The 16,727-nt window shown below is 35.1% G+C and overlaps 2 protein-coding genes across 2 annotated transcripts; both read right to left on the bottom strand.

Annotated features, from left to right (window-relative positions):
- Positions 1–2,041: 2,041 nt before the first annotated feature.
- On the bottom strand, positions 2,042–3,481 carry LOC113329094 (SNF2 domain-containing protein CLASSY 1-like). The gene has a single exon (XM_026576066.1). The coding sequence runs from the start codon at positions 3,479–3,481 to the stop codon at positions 2,042–2,044; it is 1,440 nt and encodes a 479-aa protein (XP_026431851.1).
- Positions 3,482–3,592: 111 nt separating this feature from the next.
- On the bottom strand, positions 3,593–6,162 carry LOC113329128 (SNF2 domain-containing protein CLASSY 1-like). Its single transcript, XM_026576088.1, has 4 exons — positions 6,017–6,162; positions 5,649–5,760; positions 5,308–5,535; positions 3,593–5,060 (listed from the first exon to the last, which is right to left on the bottom strand). The coding sequence occupies exons 2-4, from the start codon at positions 5,655–5,657 to the stop codon at positions 3,732–3,734; spliced, it is 1,566 nt and encodes a 521-aa protein (XP_026431873.1). The 5' UTR covers positions 5,658–5,760; positions 6,017–6,162; the 3' UTR covers positions 3,593–3,731.
- Between the last annotated feature and the right edge of the window lie 10,565 nt (positions 6,163–16,727).

The raw sequence follows: 16,727 nt of genomic DNA, 5'->3' as shown, positions 1-16,727 counted from the left end.
GTAATTAGGTGTACAGTACAGTACCACATCAAAAATATTCTTCACCCTTAATGGGCTTTTCAAAAACGGAACATAAGATCTCATAAATCGGCCCGTTAAGAAACGGATGCAGGAAGGAACCAGTAACCACCGTACATTAGCAAGAATTATGATTTTGGGCATACCAAAATCTTTCAAGGCATACTGAATAGAGACAAAAAAGGATTATCAAATAGCAAAATCAGATAACCCCTTAATCCAATTTTTTTAAAATGGCAAATCTACCCTTTACGTATTAGTGTTAGTAATCTGGATTAATGATTAAATATTTTGTTTAGTGATTAAGATAATTTTCAGAATTATAAAGGTTTATTTAGATGAAAAAATTTGGGGGAAAAAAAATCAAACATTTTACTGAGAAGGAGAAGGAGAAAGTGAGAAAATTTTTCTAACACAAGATGATGATTTTTACGAGCCAAATCCAGATGATGAATACATAGATGAGGAACCCAATGCTTCTAACAAACATGTATACTTCTATTGTATGTTTAATTTCACTTTTGTAGCTTGAAATCATCAAAAAAAAAATGTATTTTACATCATGGTTCGGCGAACCAGGACTATGTTCGGCTTAAACATATAAGCCAAACCCACTATATTGATGAACAGTTCGGCTAGCTGAATTTGTTAACGTTATACATCGAACCTTCATTTTCCAACTTCCAACCTATTTGCAAGATCCTAGTTCGGCTTATATTAAAGTCTAATAACAAGCCGAACCTATTCCTGAGAGTTAGGTTCGGTTTTCACTCTAAATATCGTAGCAGCCGGACTATATATTTTTCCAAGTTCAGCTCATATTCAAAAAATCACATCCGCCGAACATGATATTGATTTTCCATGAAACGCTTAAATTCATACACATTTAGCGGTTAGGCTTTTTATTACATATGTTTTTTATTGTGCAACCTTTTCATAGGATGAACCAAACAAAAAAAGTGGAAATTACTAAAAGTATTAAGAAAGTGAAGTCTAATATGGAGAATACCAAGGTCCATATTAAACTCATTAAAATCAATGATATCTTATCTTCAACTTCAAGAGAATAAAAAGAAAAATACAACACAAAAAGAATGAGGTCATTCCGACATCGGACGAAAAAGTTATTGCCAAAACAAGATCGAAAAACTTGAGTGTGCAAAGAGAAGGTTCGGCTGATAACTCAGCAACACGAGCTAGCCGAACCTAGAGCCTGCAAATTAATATTTTCGAAGTGTTTACAGAGAAAGGTTCAGCTTGAAAGTGATCTAATCGAGTCAGCCGAACCTGACAACCACCTGGGGTAAATTTCACTTCTTAGGTTCGGCCGGGAAGGTTTGCAAGGTATTAGCCGAACCTGACACTGTTCTGGGACGTATTCAATACACATTTTGGGGTTCGGCTAAAAACTCAACTCAATTATCAGCCGAACTGTTCATAGACACTTTCAAGGTGAAATTTCAAGAACAGTTCGGCTCAAAACTCAACTCAATTATCAGCCGACGCAATCCGCTAAAACTGGTTACATACATTATGGATCTTATGCAGACACTATCAGATGAGTCAGGCAGACGAAAAACACCACTATCTTACAGGTTTACAAGCTAAGCCGTTTTTACATTAGTGATTTCGTCAACACGTTCTTTCGAAACAAGTCAGATACAGGTGAATATCTTAACAGTTTCTCAGCATTAGCCATAAGAAGAACCAAAATGTGTAGAACACAAAGGCTCGGAGATTACCATCAACAACGCAGCTTCATGCTAAATATGAACCAACTTTTGAACTGACTCGCAGAGAAGTCTTCCTCTTTCTGCAACCTAAATCCAAAAGAAGATTATACCTCATTACAAGCTGCTATATTAGTATTTAATATTATCTTTCTACTTTTGAGCATAGCATACTGTTAGTTTGGGGCCAATTTATGTTCGAAAGCAAGACCAAATTTTGTTTAAAAGAAAAAAGATAAAAGAAAATATCTTTTTCCTTGGATTAGTGGATTACCTGACAAAACCGTCTGTCATCAGAAAGTTCCTTTCATATGAAACACTGCTGTAGTTTCATTTTTCTTTCGGTCCATCAGCTTTTCATCTTTCATGATAAGATGGAACAAGTCAGATTCATCTTCTTCAACAATCTCTCGCAAAACTTCGTCATCGATATTTTCTGCTTTGGCATGAGAAGAATTTTTCGCGTTATTCCCAACAAATATCATCCTTGACACCCAATCTTTCCATGCAGTCTTGCTGTGTTTCTTTTCTTCCACAGTCCCTGATGTCAAAAGCTGGTACACATAAACTATCTTCTCCTGACCTTGCCTAAACGCCCGACCTACAGCCTGTTTTATTTTGGACGGGTTCCACTCTGAATCCAGCAAAACAACCCGTGATGCAGCAGTCAAACTAATGCCTTCACCACAACAACCAATCGAAGCTAGCAACACTTGAGCATTCCCACCGGGGTCTTCAAATTTATCAATCATCCTTGTGCGCTGGAATACTAATTGATCACCATGCAGTATTAACATTTCCTCCCCTTCTGCCCAATTGAACATATTCTTGAATATTTCCATAAGGTATCTCATTGGAGCAATGTTATGGCAAAAGATCAACACTTTCTCTTTCTTGTGCACACACTTCTGCATAAGGTTCACGACGAATCTCACCTTTGAACCTCGTGTAATGTCATGTCGTTGTCCTGCGAGCTCTTTCCTTTCATCATCATTGAAGAACTTGTCCAGACACTCTAAGCTTGTCAACAACCAAGGATGGATAGATACAAGAGTGATTCTTAGCTCATACTCAAGAGAATATCTCGTACCACAATCATACTCCAGGAGCTTCAACATAGCTTTGTCTTGAGCCGGAGTTGGTTTTAACAACAGAGCATAAGCTTGCAAACCTGGAAGGCAATCAGATCCATCACCTTCATAAACATCTACGAAACCCTTAGTTAGCTGCTTAAGCTTATTTAGACCTTTTTTTCGATCTTCATCGTATTTCGAATGGATTCTCCTACCAATCTTATCCACAAAGAACTTTCTTGCTAGGATCTCCTTGCATCTTTTTGTGTCCTTCCTCCGATATCCTTTCCGATTTTTAACTCCATACAGAGGGTCCAATTCCCTTAGCACCTCACTAATAAACCTCGGCCTTGCCAAGCTAAGAGTATTGAAGTACTCGTCAAAACTATTCTGAAATAATGTTCCTGAAAGCAAAATTCTTAATTCTATTTTCACCTCCATCAGAAATCTCCTTAACATCGAATGTGAGCTTCTAGGGTTGTGCCCTTCGTCCAGGATTAAAAGCCCTGGACTCTCACGTAAAACACCACCCATGTATCTCCAATACTCATGCTTTGACTGTTCTCGCATCAAAGAGAGGAAACAAGGGTAACTCATAAGGAGGACACTTGGATGTTCATGCCATTTACGCAATTTGTCTAGACAATCCACTGCATGCATTACATCATGGTTCACTCTGCGGCACCCCACAGTCAGACTCTGATATTCCAACCTGTCATTTTGATATGAATGGATTTGGTAGACTGGAATGGGAACCTTCCATTTCTTCAGTTCTTTCTTCCAGGTGTACACAGTCGTATTTGGAGCAAGGATCACCGACCGCTGCCCTGGGAACAATCTCAAAGAGCTTTCAAGGAATGCAATCACGAGTAAAGTTTTCCCAGCTCCTGGAGAATGAGAGATTACACAATCACGAGTAATGTTGAACCTTTTCACACAAATCTTTCTCTCCTTTTGAACTTTTACTGCTCACTGAAGGACCACCCTCCTCCTTGTTTTCAGCCTTCCTTTTTTCTGCTTGAGGACTATCAATATTACTTGCAGAAATCAAGTTGCTATACCTGTTCATACGGGACATAAAATACTCCTTGCTTTGTTTCGAAATGCTGTCGCAGTGTTGAACTTGCTGCCTACACAAGTCTTTCTTTTGTTTTGACGTTTCGTAAACCACAGGAGGATCAGCATATCGAGGCCGCTTTACACTTATAACATCTCCACCTAGCTGTTCTGTGCTTGATTCCATCTCATCTGAACCGTGCATACAATCATCATTTGTTTTCATATCCAGAGCTACTGGCTGGTCGATGCCGCCAATATTGATTTGGGATGGAACGAGTTCTAAGTTTGAAGCCTGCATATTTTCATGATTTCTTTTTATACCTACTGTCGGCTGGTCCATGCTGCCGGTATTGACTTCGTACGTAACGAGTTGCAAGTTTGAACTGCGGATACTATCATGCTTTCTTTCTGCACGCAAATTGTGAATAGTATCACGCTTTCTTTCTATACGCAAATTGGGAATAGTATCATGCGTTCTTTCTGTACGCACTATTGGCTCGTCCCACCAGTCATTATCCTCAGAAGACATTTCCCATGGCTCCTCATCGACTTCTCTTACTCTAGCTGTTCTTTTTGCACTCTTCACATTGGAAGACCATGGATTGCCAACATAACGTTCGGGTTGTACAGACTTTCGACCGGACCGCCTCAATTCAAGCTGATCATCAAGGGAGTCTTCCATGGAGGTATTCTCTTGATCAGATGATATCAAAGCAGACTCTGGCACAATGGTTAGGATATTAGGTTTAAAAACATCATCATCCATGTAGAAATTGACGAACTTTAAAGCCTTGTCAGAGCCAGTTGAACAGATATCTTGATTGTCTTCAAGAAATTGATAAAAGATCTTCCTTCGCATTGACAATATTTCAAAGTCGAAACCTTTCAATGTAGACGCAACAAGCATCCACGAAAGGTCACACGAGAACTGAAGCCGGAGCAACTTAGCATCATTTCTGGAAGGACAATCTTTCAAATAAGACCACCTGTAATACTCGTCTTCAGAAGGCTTTCGGATAGAAATATCATCAATTGTAACTTCCATAATTTCTTTGTTAAGTGTCCACCATCTCATATCAGATGGTACACGTTTTCTGTACAAGTTAACGAAGAACCGGCAGGTGCATCCAGATTCATGAGGTGTCCTCGCAATCGAATTAACCTTAGCATCAATCCATACCTGCAAATGGGTCAAAAGAAAACGTGTAAATGGTCACTGAAGTACAATACAAACCTAAAATCAAACCGATACATAAACAAACACAGCACCGCAGATACCATAAAGGAGGGACACAGATATAGACAGCCAAGTTATACCGAAAGTGATCAACTAAGATACACTATGAACAGAATTGCGAACTGAATAGCTTAAACAACTGCATTGCAATAGAAAAACAAAAAACCAATAGTAAAACTCGTGGCAATACCTTTTCTTCGCCTGAATCCTTTGACAATATACAGATATCTACACCAGGCCTCAAAAAACACATGCAATCAGATACCGTCGCTCTTCTTGACCTCATTCGCAAATTACCCACCGGTATTTTCTCGGTGACACCCACCTCGTCAGGGGATTCTAAATGCACATCCAATTCCCCTTTCCTAATACTCAGGCTCTTAATGCCACCATGAGCTACCACAATACGCCTCGAAAGCTGCAAAAATAACACAATCAACACTAATTAACATTGAAGCAACACAAAAACACCCAAGAATCGCGGAAACACCGGTTTTACCCATTCAATTCATAAAGTTTTGTAATACTCACGCGACACATCAATTGGATGCTGGGGTTTATACAAGGATCGCTTCTTCGTTGTCGTAGAGCTCATCTCTTTATCAAAATTCAAATTCCCAACTGCATTAGTACATAGACATATCTGCAAAAGCAATTCCAACATCATTTCAAATGTACATTCAACTCCACAACAACAGTCATTAATCAGTTCTCCAAAAAACCTTAAGAAATCCAAAAAACCAAGAATGTATACAAAATTCACCAAAATCAATTCGAAAAATTCAATCCAATCATCAACTAAAAGCATTAGAATCACAATATATTTCTGATTAATCACATTATTTAGCCATGTAAAAAAAAAAATCAAAAATCAACTGTCTAAGTAAAAAGTGTTGTACCTTAGAAAGGGTTTAGAGAATATTAATCTGTCAGATGATTCTGGGCAGGCCGGAGTTTTTCTACTGAAGCAGAGATTTGTCTGTCAGATGATGATGATTCTGTGGGAAGCCGGAAAAAGCACATATTCTGAAGGGCTTTTTCCGGTTCTGAGAATGAAACACACACACAGAAAAGGAAAGGAGGAAAGAGGGGGGCGGAAATATCAATCAAAAATATAAATTTACTCGTAGATTTATTTACTACTAGGAGTAGTAATCGAGGAACTGGGGTTTGAGATTTTCAACTTTCCCAACTCCGAGAATTGGGCACGGTAATTGAGGCTGTTTTCTTTGTTGTGTACTGTGAATTGTCACACGTGGTGACTACTTTTTGTGGGGTAAGTTTATTTTTGGGAAGAGGATAGATTTTATTTACTTTTTTAAGTCAGCAGAATATTAAAGTGAAAGATTTTATATAGATGACTGGTTCACTTTTTTACAGCTTTTTACAGTCAATGTGTGGTACATATATGGTAGTAAAAAGGTTAACAACTTAGGCCTCCATGGTGGTTGAAGAGTGTTAAGGGGTGTCTTGAAAATAGAAATTGTATATGTTGTTCTTCACCTTTATAGTAAATCTAAACCTCTATCCTTTAATTTCTTATCCTCCTCTTCTTCTTTTTTCTACTCACAAACTATGTTTCATGGTTTTAATTTTGATTAAAACCAAAGACGTCGATCAAACCAATTTTATGATGTAGAAATTAACATTTAATCCCAAAGTTGTTGGGATTTGGACACTCTAGTCCTCTCCTCTCAAGCCTAGTACTAGGAGATCCAAATTTGCAAAATCTGGTACGGGTTAGTCCTTTTAAGAACGATTCAGTCCAAAATGGTTTTTTCTGATGACAAAATACCCATATCAGTAGGTACGAGAGTGGGAGTTCAGTTTTTCTTCATTTCCATTTTCGAAACATCTCCCAAAAGAAGAAAAATTCCTGAAACCTAATCTTCTCCGCTCGATAACGTCCGAATGAAATTTCAGTCTTCAAACAAAATTCTGAGAATCAAACAAGCACATTCTCAATTCAATTCTATTTAAAAACCTAAATCATCATCAGTGTATTTCTTTGAAGTTTAAATTGAGGGGAAAGGTTTATGAGATGAAAATTATTTCAAAGAGTTTATCAATCAAAGCGGTATAACAGATAAGTTCAGTCTGTTCTTATTATTTAATTTGATGAAAATGTTAATTTATCGAATTCGAAATTGATTTCGGAAAAACATTGCGGTTTCAAAAACCTAATTACTTTGATTTGAGTTTGAATTTCGTATCCGATTTATCATTAGAGTTTAGATCTATAATCATCTCATTGTGGGATAAAAAGTTTGACAAATTTTGACAACAATTTCACGGGAAATGTTTATTTTCCACTTTTTCTGCTTTTAGATTTCATTAATCTTATTTTGTTTATGTCTTTAGGATTTTCATGTTCTTATATCCTTATATGATCATTTCATTAATTGTTGCTTGTTGGATTAGCATTTGTTGCGAAAACTTCAGTTCACTTGTTGTCGTAGGAATTAAGTTGTTTGAGAAGGAAACTATATGAATCAAACAAAACAGTAGCTGACATAAGATGTATCTAAGATGAGTCTTTACACTTGATTGTTCATTTTCTGTTTTCTCAACAATTAAACACTTAATATTAGGTTCGTAATGCGTTCATATTTGTGTATAGTTTCTTATCATCGGATTCATTTCTGTGTATATATATCTTAAAGTTTTGACCTCCACTGTAAGTTAAATTTAATCATAATTTGGATGGACTGAAGCAACAAACATAGTTTACAATGATTTTCTTTACCAGAATAGAAGCGAAAGGGATAACCAAATCAAACAGAGAGAGTAAAAATGCCTTCTAGTCATCTATTCAGAAGGGTATGCCTTATAAGTTTTATCATGCATGTGTTGGTATTTTCTGAAACTTTACCCGACGTACTACTCTTAAATGAAATAAAGGGACCAAACTTTGATCCGTTGATTGCTTTAGAAACAGCAAATGGAGTTGCGATAGAAGGATAGAGTACACAAGTTTCATCATCTCCTTGGTGGCACTTGCCAAAGAGCTGGGTGATTGTATCGTTTTGTTTTACGGCGTTTCTTCTCTACAACACATACATTGTAAGTTATTTTTTATTTCCTCTCTTGTATATGGTTTTATTTGTTAACATTCTTTAAACCTCTATAAACATATTTTCCAAAATAGTGGTGCTTATCTCCACTGGCAGGTAAATATGAGCGCTGCCATACTTCTATTGACCGCAGAGTTCAAGCGGAATCTTGCTACTGTTGGTCTTATCTAGTCATCGCTTTTATGTGGATATTTACTCACTGAGATATTACTTGGATATTTAAATTGGTACTTGGACTGACACTATAAATAACATTTAGTCTCAATTGCTTAGCTCGTATGAAATGTGCAACTTCCACTTCATGTTTTTTTCACATGGAAATGATATATATCGAATTGTACAGGGGAGTAATTTTTGTATGCAAGTATATGACCCCAAATATGCCTTTTTAATTTTTTATGTTTACGTATATGAATCCCATGTTCTGCACTTCTGTGTATATTTTTATGGAATGGATTTCATTAATTTATTAGTCAGAAAGCATGTGCGTGTTGTTGTTGCAAGATTTGGGTAATCTTAAAACTATTGTAGTGTGGTTACCGATTTTGATTTTTAAGAATCCGGTTAGGACAATAGAATGATGGGGTATAGTGTGACAACTATGAGTGTATAGTCGTTATATGTAGGTTTAGAACTGATCTGTGAAATGGAATACTTGTCTATTTGTTAAAAAAATTTGTTTGTTTTTAAAGACTATAGGTGAAAGTTTTGAGTGGAACTTTTAGTATAGTCATAATAAGCCACCAACTTGACTGTACTTTCGTACACTCCATAGTCTTTAGTCTTTACCAGTTTGTGTACACACTACTACAGTGACCACATGATATGTGCCTGTACAAACTAGTATACTTGTGAAAATAAAGACTCCATAAGCTTATGCTCCCATGAATAGGGTGATCATTAAACACTCTATATTTTCATTATCTCTATAAGGTTGCAAGATCTGTAAAGCATCTACAATTTCACTACTCCGATGACATCTGCACTATCGGGAATTCTTTCTCGAGACACAGTACGAAACATTCAAAAGGTATTGATTAAGGGTCTTAATTTTTCTGTTTGTTTCTTTTATTTTGCATTTTTGATTTTTTGGTTTGTTTGTTGATAAACGGTATATAATTATATAAAAACAAGCCAGATTTCAGCATCATTAGCATTATCACTTTCCAATTTATCCAAATTAGAAGTCGTTGACGTGTGTCGTTTATGTGTATATAGTTGTACACATGATGAATATTAATGTGTATATAATTATACACATGTTTATTGTCAATGGTGTACATAGTTGTTATAATGTCATCACTAGTACTCATTATTAACAACAAATGATGGTTACCATTACCAGGGGTTGTCATGCTAAAAAACTTATAGTCATAATTATATTGATTACTTTCAGGTGAATGGGAAAATTGGATCATGACTATTGATCATTATTGCTTCTTACCGTTTTCCTCTCATCATTGCTGCTCATCGTGTCCAGATAGGGGTTCATTGAAAGAAGGCTATACATCGATAATCTTGATCAAAGAATAATCGAGTATGTGCCACTCCCTCCCTCCCTCTCTTCCATTATACTAGTACTAATAGTCGCTGAATTTGTATTCATAACTATAGCTTGGTCTTGATCAAGATATTTTCTCCATCAAAGGATCGAGTCGGAAGATTTTTTGTGGCACACTCGTGGTCCAAAGTGAGGAGAGCCACGAGGTTTCGCTTTCATTTAGTTCAGTATCAAAGAGGTATATCATCCATTGCTTGGTGTACATAGGGAAAAGATTGATTTCATAAGCTTATGCTGCATACATATATACTGGTGCGCGTATTGAAAAAACGACTTTGTAAGGTTATGGTTTTGTTTCCATTTAGTGCACATCTTGTTTTTGAATTGTGACTATAGACATAGTTGTACATATATGTTGATTCTTAATGCGTACATAATTATACATGTTGGTTGTTAATGAGTACATACTTGTACACATGTTGATTGTTCATGTGAAAGTAGTTGTACACATGTTGATTATCAATAATTGTATTATACCTTGATGCATCTTTGATATCAATCTTTTTTGTAGCGGATGCGTGAATCATTGCCAACATATCACTTGGTCGAAGTTAATGAAAACCGTTGGACATGGATACGGCGTAGAAACGATTTCCTTTTGATTGTTCTGATTATAAATGGTGTATATCACTTGGGTAAGTTTTTTTTTATCTTAAGTTTAGTATCCTTTCTATGTACTTTTATAGATGTGTACATAGTTGTACATCATTATTCTTTCCCATGGATGTATGTCATGTTTAATTGTATGAATGTTGGATTTGTTAGGATTTTTTAGATGTGTAAAAAGTTGTACACCATTGTTACCTCATGCGCTTCCTTAGCACTTTTGATTGCATGCATACATTCTTGTTCTAATTAGAAATCTCCACCCGAGTATTACAGGTTCAAGACTCGTTAACTAATGTGTACATAGTTGTATACATGTTGATTAATGTGCACATAGATGTACACTATTGATTTTGAATGTGTATATAATTGTATACTTGTTGATCGTTAACGTGCACATGATTATATACATGTCGATTTCTTATGAGTGCACATGTTGATCCTTAGATTGTATATTTTTTTTGGTTCTTTATCAAAATGCAATCAAAGGTCAGGTTTCGTTTCTTTTATACTTCAGCTTCATTGGTAAATGCTTTAAATGATCATCAGTTCAGCCGTTTTGATCGCAAAAATACTTTTAGGAGATATCAACCAATGGACTTAGAATGCATCTGATTAGGAGATATCAATTAGGCTTTACTTTTGTTGTGGTTCATTAATTCATAAATGAGCAGAAAGAATGTAGCATTTTTTTTTATGGATGGTCTCAAATCAAACCCATAAACACCTCAACTTTGTAACTGCAATAATGTTATAAACAAGTTACACAAAATCATATTTTGTTTATGAATGAATCAGGTCTCATGAAAAATATGACTTTCAGCTGTATTTATATTGGATTGTTAATGTGTACAAAGTTGTACACATGTTGATTCTTAATGTGTACATAATTGTACACATTGACTTTTTATGTGAACATTGTCGTACACCTATTAGTTAATGTGTACATAATTGTACATATGTTGATCGTTATTATGCACATAATTGCACACAAGTTGATTTTTAATATGCACATAGTTGTACACCTGTATTGGTCCATAATATGTATCAACCTGATTTGCAACATGTGACAGATTTGTTAGGAAGGGAAACTATGATTCTTATTTCTGGTACGAAATTGTTTTAGCTAATTATTTCACAATTTTGCTTGTTTATCTAGTAGTTTTCAGTGCTATGCATGTATTTGTGTTTATATTGTTATTATGAGATATTTGTTCACCCATGAATATAAGAGCCTTGTTTTGATGTTTGTCTTTTACTTATCTCATATGTTAAAACCTTTTGATGTGGATGGGATCAAATGATTGTGTAGGCAACAGATCATTAGTAAAATATATGTCTCAAATTCTCAACATTTTCATCTTTGACCTTCTTTCTTTCAATTGCAGGGGGAATGAAGGTCAAAGATGAAAAAGATGGGTCCTCGCTTCATGCTGTTATGCTTGCAACCCAAGATGTTGCAACACGACGAAAGGTATTTGGTCTAATTGTATGCTTGTTCCTTTTTTGATTCCCACCTTAATATTGGTCTCAGCTGATAATAGGATTTTGTGAATTAGGATATCTTAGTTGAAAAATTAGGTTTTATACATGTTTTGCAGGGTGTACATATTGGTGCACCCGTGGAATTCCCAAGTAAAAGTATGTTTGTGTGTGGTTATGAATGATCATTTTTATGCATGTTTTGTAGTGGTGTACATATTGGTGGACATGTGTATTTTCCATGAAAAAGTAGGTTTGTGGATGGTTATGAGTGATTGTTTTGTGCATGTTTAGTAGGGATGTACATATTGACGCATCTGTTGCATGAAAAAGTAGGTTTATCATGGTGTACATATTGGTGCACCTGTGTCATTCCCATCAAAAATAGGTTTGTGTTTGATTGTGAATGATTGACTTTATGCATATTTTCAAAGTTATGGTTCGTTTTTTCCGTTGATATTATATTACTTGTGTTGTGGAAGTTTTATTTAACCCTAGAAAGTCTCACTTTGGTTTGCAGCATGTCACTGATTTGCCAGGAAAACTTTGGGGCTATAAGCATGTGGTAGTGTTTATGTTGCTATTATTGGTGCTTAAGATACAAGATTCTAGTTGTGTGTACAAATTGGTGCATCGTGTCTAGTCTCACGAATTCTAATGATTCATTAACATTAGTGATTAATACGTGAAAGTGGAAACAAGTTCATTTAATAATCTCTTTTTCGGTAAAGTGCCATAAATCACTGTAGTGGGATCATATGAGGCCTTATTAATTTTGTGCAGTTAGGTCCAAATGGATTGTGTCTATTTAAGTTAATAATCGCCCAACTTTTTATTTTGATCGTTTTCTTTCCTTTGTTTTTTATGTGGTTGTTGGTGGTTTCTTCAAGTTGTGGTTTCTTATGTTTTATTGTTTTTTCCTGGATGCAGGTTGACTGTTAAACCATCCAATGCAAATCCGGCCATTATACAACAAGAAATTGGCATGGTTGATATTTTTGTATATATGTGCAGATTAGAGTGGCAGTCTGGATATCATGAATGTTGAATTTTTTGTATTGTTATTTATGTGTACATAATTATACACTAGTGTGAATTAAAAAAATTAACAAATGAAAATTATTTAGTCATATGAGTACTCTTTTCGAAGATCTCGAAAAGAGCTTTCCAAATATATAAAGTTTGTGAATTTTGGACGAGCGGTTTGAAAGATAAATTGTATTTTAATTATTCATATATTATTTAAAAATGCTGACATCATCATGAGTCATTTTGGACTAAAATGCAAATATTTGGACTAAATTGTAAATGAGGGTGACTAGTGTACTTTCCATATATTTGGACTAATTTGTACCTAGTCGACTCGGACTAGACTAAACCGTTCATTTGGACTGATTTTTGAACTAAACCGTATTTTTCCCTTTTATGATTGATTGTTTAAAATTAAAACCCAAAATTCACTAACCTTAAAGTTGAAACTTAGAACATCAAAAAAATCCGAGCTAAATAAACAAAACGAATAGATGATAGTAGTTGTGATCCAAAATTAGGATTTGATTGCTTGAAATCAAAATTTTGATCGAAATGTTTTCTAAGATTTGCAGTAGCAGGAACATAATCGGTAGATAACAATCAATCTATCTATCGATTATGGTTGATGTTCTTGGATTTACAGTAGCAGAAACATAATCGGTAGATAATAATCTATTTTACCTGCCGATTATGGTTGATGATGTTCTTCATTTCTAATGAACATCAACCATAATCGGTAGGTAAATTAACTGTTATCTACCGATTGTGTTTCTGCTACTGCTTCAAATTTTATGTACTAAAATTAAACACAATCGGTAGATAATGAACATAATTGACTACCGATTATGGCAGTACCAAAATTCAAAAACTGAAGGATTTTGGCAAAATCTCATTTCGGGGACAATACACATTCGGATGTTAAATTAACACAATTAACTACTGATTATGGTAGTACCAGAATTCAAAAACTGGATATATTCGGAGGTTAAAGTAACACCATTTACTACCGATTATGGTAGTACCAAAGTTTGGAAATTTTAGGATTTTGGCTAAATCTCATTTTGGGGCCAATATACATTCGGAAGTTAAACTAACTACCGATTATGGAAATACTAAAATTCGAAAACCGTATATATTCGGAGGTTAAAGTAACACCATTTACTACCGTTTATGGTAGTACCAAAGTTCGAAAATTTTAGGATTTTGGCAAAATCTCATTTTGGGGCCAATACACATTCGGAAGTTAAATTAACTACCGATTATGGTGGTACTAAAATTCAAAAACTGAATATATTCGGAGGTTAAAGTAACACCATTTACTACCGATTATGGTAGTACCAAAGTTCGAAAATTGTAGGATTTTGGAAAAATCTCATTTTGGGGCCGATATACATTCGGAAGTTAAAGTAACACAATTTACTACCGATTATGTTAGCACCAAAATTCGAAAATGTAAGCAAAAAAAAAAAGAACTCAAATGATTCTCGTAACACTAACTAAATATACACTAACTACTGAATTCCTATTTAACCTCCGATTATTGAAGGGAAATTTTGCCATTATGAAAAAAAAAGATAAGGGGTGAAGTCAACTTAGGTTTGGGTGGCCTTTTTTATTTTTATTGTTAGCCCCTAATTCCTTTTGAGTGGTCCCTAAAAATGCAAGACTTTTTATGTACAAACTGCTAAACTTGGAACTACTAGAAACTGCATACGGGGCGGAGCCAGGTTTAGGGAATGAGGTGCAAAAGTTTATTATTGCCCAAATTGGGGTTTCCGTGAACCCATAAGAAATCTGAGTGAAATTGACAAACTACATTCTCCGTTTCTGTAAAAGTGTTATTTTCAGTTTATCAATTTGGCATGTTTTTAGAATAAAATAAAAAAGTGAAATTAATTTTTATTCAAAAACGGAGGGAGTACTGGTGGTTGAACTGTATTTTTTGATTTTTATTTGACGATGGCGATCTAGATGGTTTGAAAAGAGGAAAGGAAAAAGAACAGCTTCTTAATTGTAGAACTCGAGCTCATTGCATTGCGTGTAGGCAAATTGTTTGCCAATTTGGTTCGGATTTTTCTCTTCCTTCTTATTTTGAGGAACAATTTTTTTATAAGAAAACTAGTTGTTGGGCTGTCTTCATGTGTCAATCGCTAAACCTCTCAACCTGTTAGCTAGTTATACCAGATGGCCATTGCAAAATGATTTACTTCTCCTGCATTAATGGTGCATATTTGTTGATAAGCCATTGGGAAGAATGGGATGTTTGTTAACTCCTAAAGGGTAAACCTGCGCCCATTTGTGAAGAGGATATAAGCCTGTATCATATTTCCTTCTACAGTATGAGGTTTGCGCTTGTAGAGATAGTGTGGAAATGCCCAAAAACTTGAGTTCCATATATCAATGACCCTATCATTGGAATGATAACGAGGGATATCCTAAGGATAGTTAGGTTATTAAAATACCCTTAAATTGATGGAATTATATAAATATCTTTCCACTAAGTTAAAACCTAAAGCCAACCTAATCACTCTTATTCCGGAACAAAATTAAGTTTCAGTTTATTACTTTTCTTCCCCTAAAATTCAATTTCAAATTCTAAACGTCGATTCATAAAACTTTGGTTGTTGATCAAATTTTAATCGTTATTATAAGCAGTGTCCTAGAGGTAGGAGACTCAATCTGGGAATTACATCTCTAGCAACTCAACCTTGGGGGTTTTGAAGAAGAAGAAGAAGGAGGAATAGAAGAAGAAAGTGGATTGATTGATGTAGGAGAGTGAACAACCAAACCATGATTGTTCTTAAATGTATATTAGAAAGTAGTTTTCACAAACTCATGACTTGTTTTGTTGATTTTGATTGATGGATTAAGGTTAATTTGATGGGAAAAAAAAGCGAGGGTTGCATGGTAGTTACAGACAAAGGTTCGGCTGATAACTCTTTTGTAGAAGGGTTAAGTTATCAACCAAACTTATCATTGTTCATCAGTTTATGAACAGTTCGTCTGAAAATATGCTTACCATAGAACGAATTATCAGCCTAACTTTGATACTTGTTATGTCAAAAATGCAAGCCATGAAGTTCGATTGATTAAAAAATAATCCAAGTTAGACGAACTTTTATATACTATGTAGGCTGAAAACGAAATTCAAAAGTTCGGCTCATGCATATTTATCAGCCGAACTTTTCTCGGTGAATGGCAATTTGAATTTTCAGTCGAACATATATCATTGTCAGTATTTCTCTGTGTTTGAAACTTTCTACATTTTAGGCTGAAATGTACAATTTTCAGTCGAACTTTTCTCTGTGTATTAAACTTGTAAGATTTTTGAGCTGAACATATATTATTGTCAGCCGAACTTTTACAATTATAAGCTAATTATATGGCATTGTTTGCCGAACCATATACTTGTTTGGAGAATTAATTAAACGGTGTGCTTTGTTTTAGGAAACAACTCAAAGAGACAAAGTAAAAAGAGAACAACGAAATTAGTTCCTTCTACTTCTAGAACTCCCAAACCTCGAATAGTTGGCATCAAGAATTTGGGGGCAGGTAAAATAACAAGAACAAGAGGTGACGATCGGAGGTGTGTTGAGGCGGAACAGGAGGAGATGACGATGATAATGGTGATAGTGATGATAGTGAAGAGGAAGAAGAAAAAGAACCACAACAATAATAACGATAAAATCTTGTGTCGTATTATTTACTTTACTTCCGCATTATTTTGTTTTTCTTTAAAATTGAAGTAAATAGACTTGTACGTTAATCCAAACACCCGGGTGATCCCTGTTAAGGTTCGGTTTCGGAATTATACTATATACCAAGTGTACACCTTGTGGTTGCTATCTTCTTGAC

The sequence above is a fragment of the Papaver somniferum genome, unplaced genomic scaffold (assembly GCF_003573695.1).
Source record: "Papaver somniferum cultivar HN1 unplaced genomic scaffold, ASM357369v1 unplaced-scaffold_115, whole genome shotgun sequence".
In the NCBI taxonomy this organism is placed as follows: Eukaryota; Viridiplantae; Streptophyta; class Magnoliopsida; order Ranunculales; family Papaveraceae; genus Papaver; species Papaver somniferum.
The sequence above is the reverse complement of the archived record's forward strand: the minus strand, read 5'-3'. Positions and strand labels throughout refer to the sequence as shown.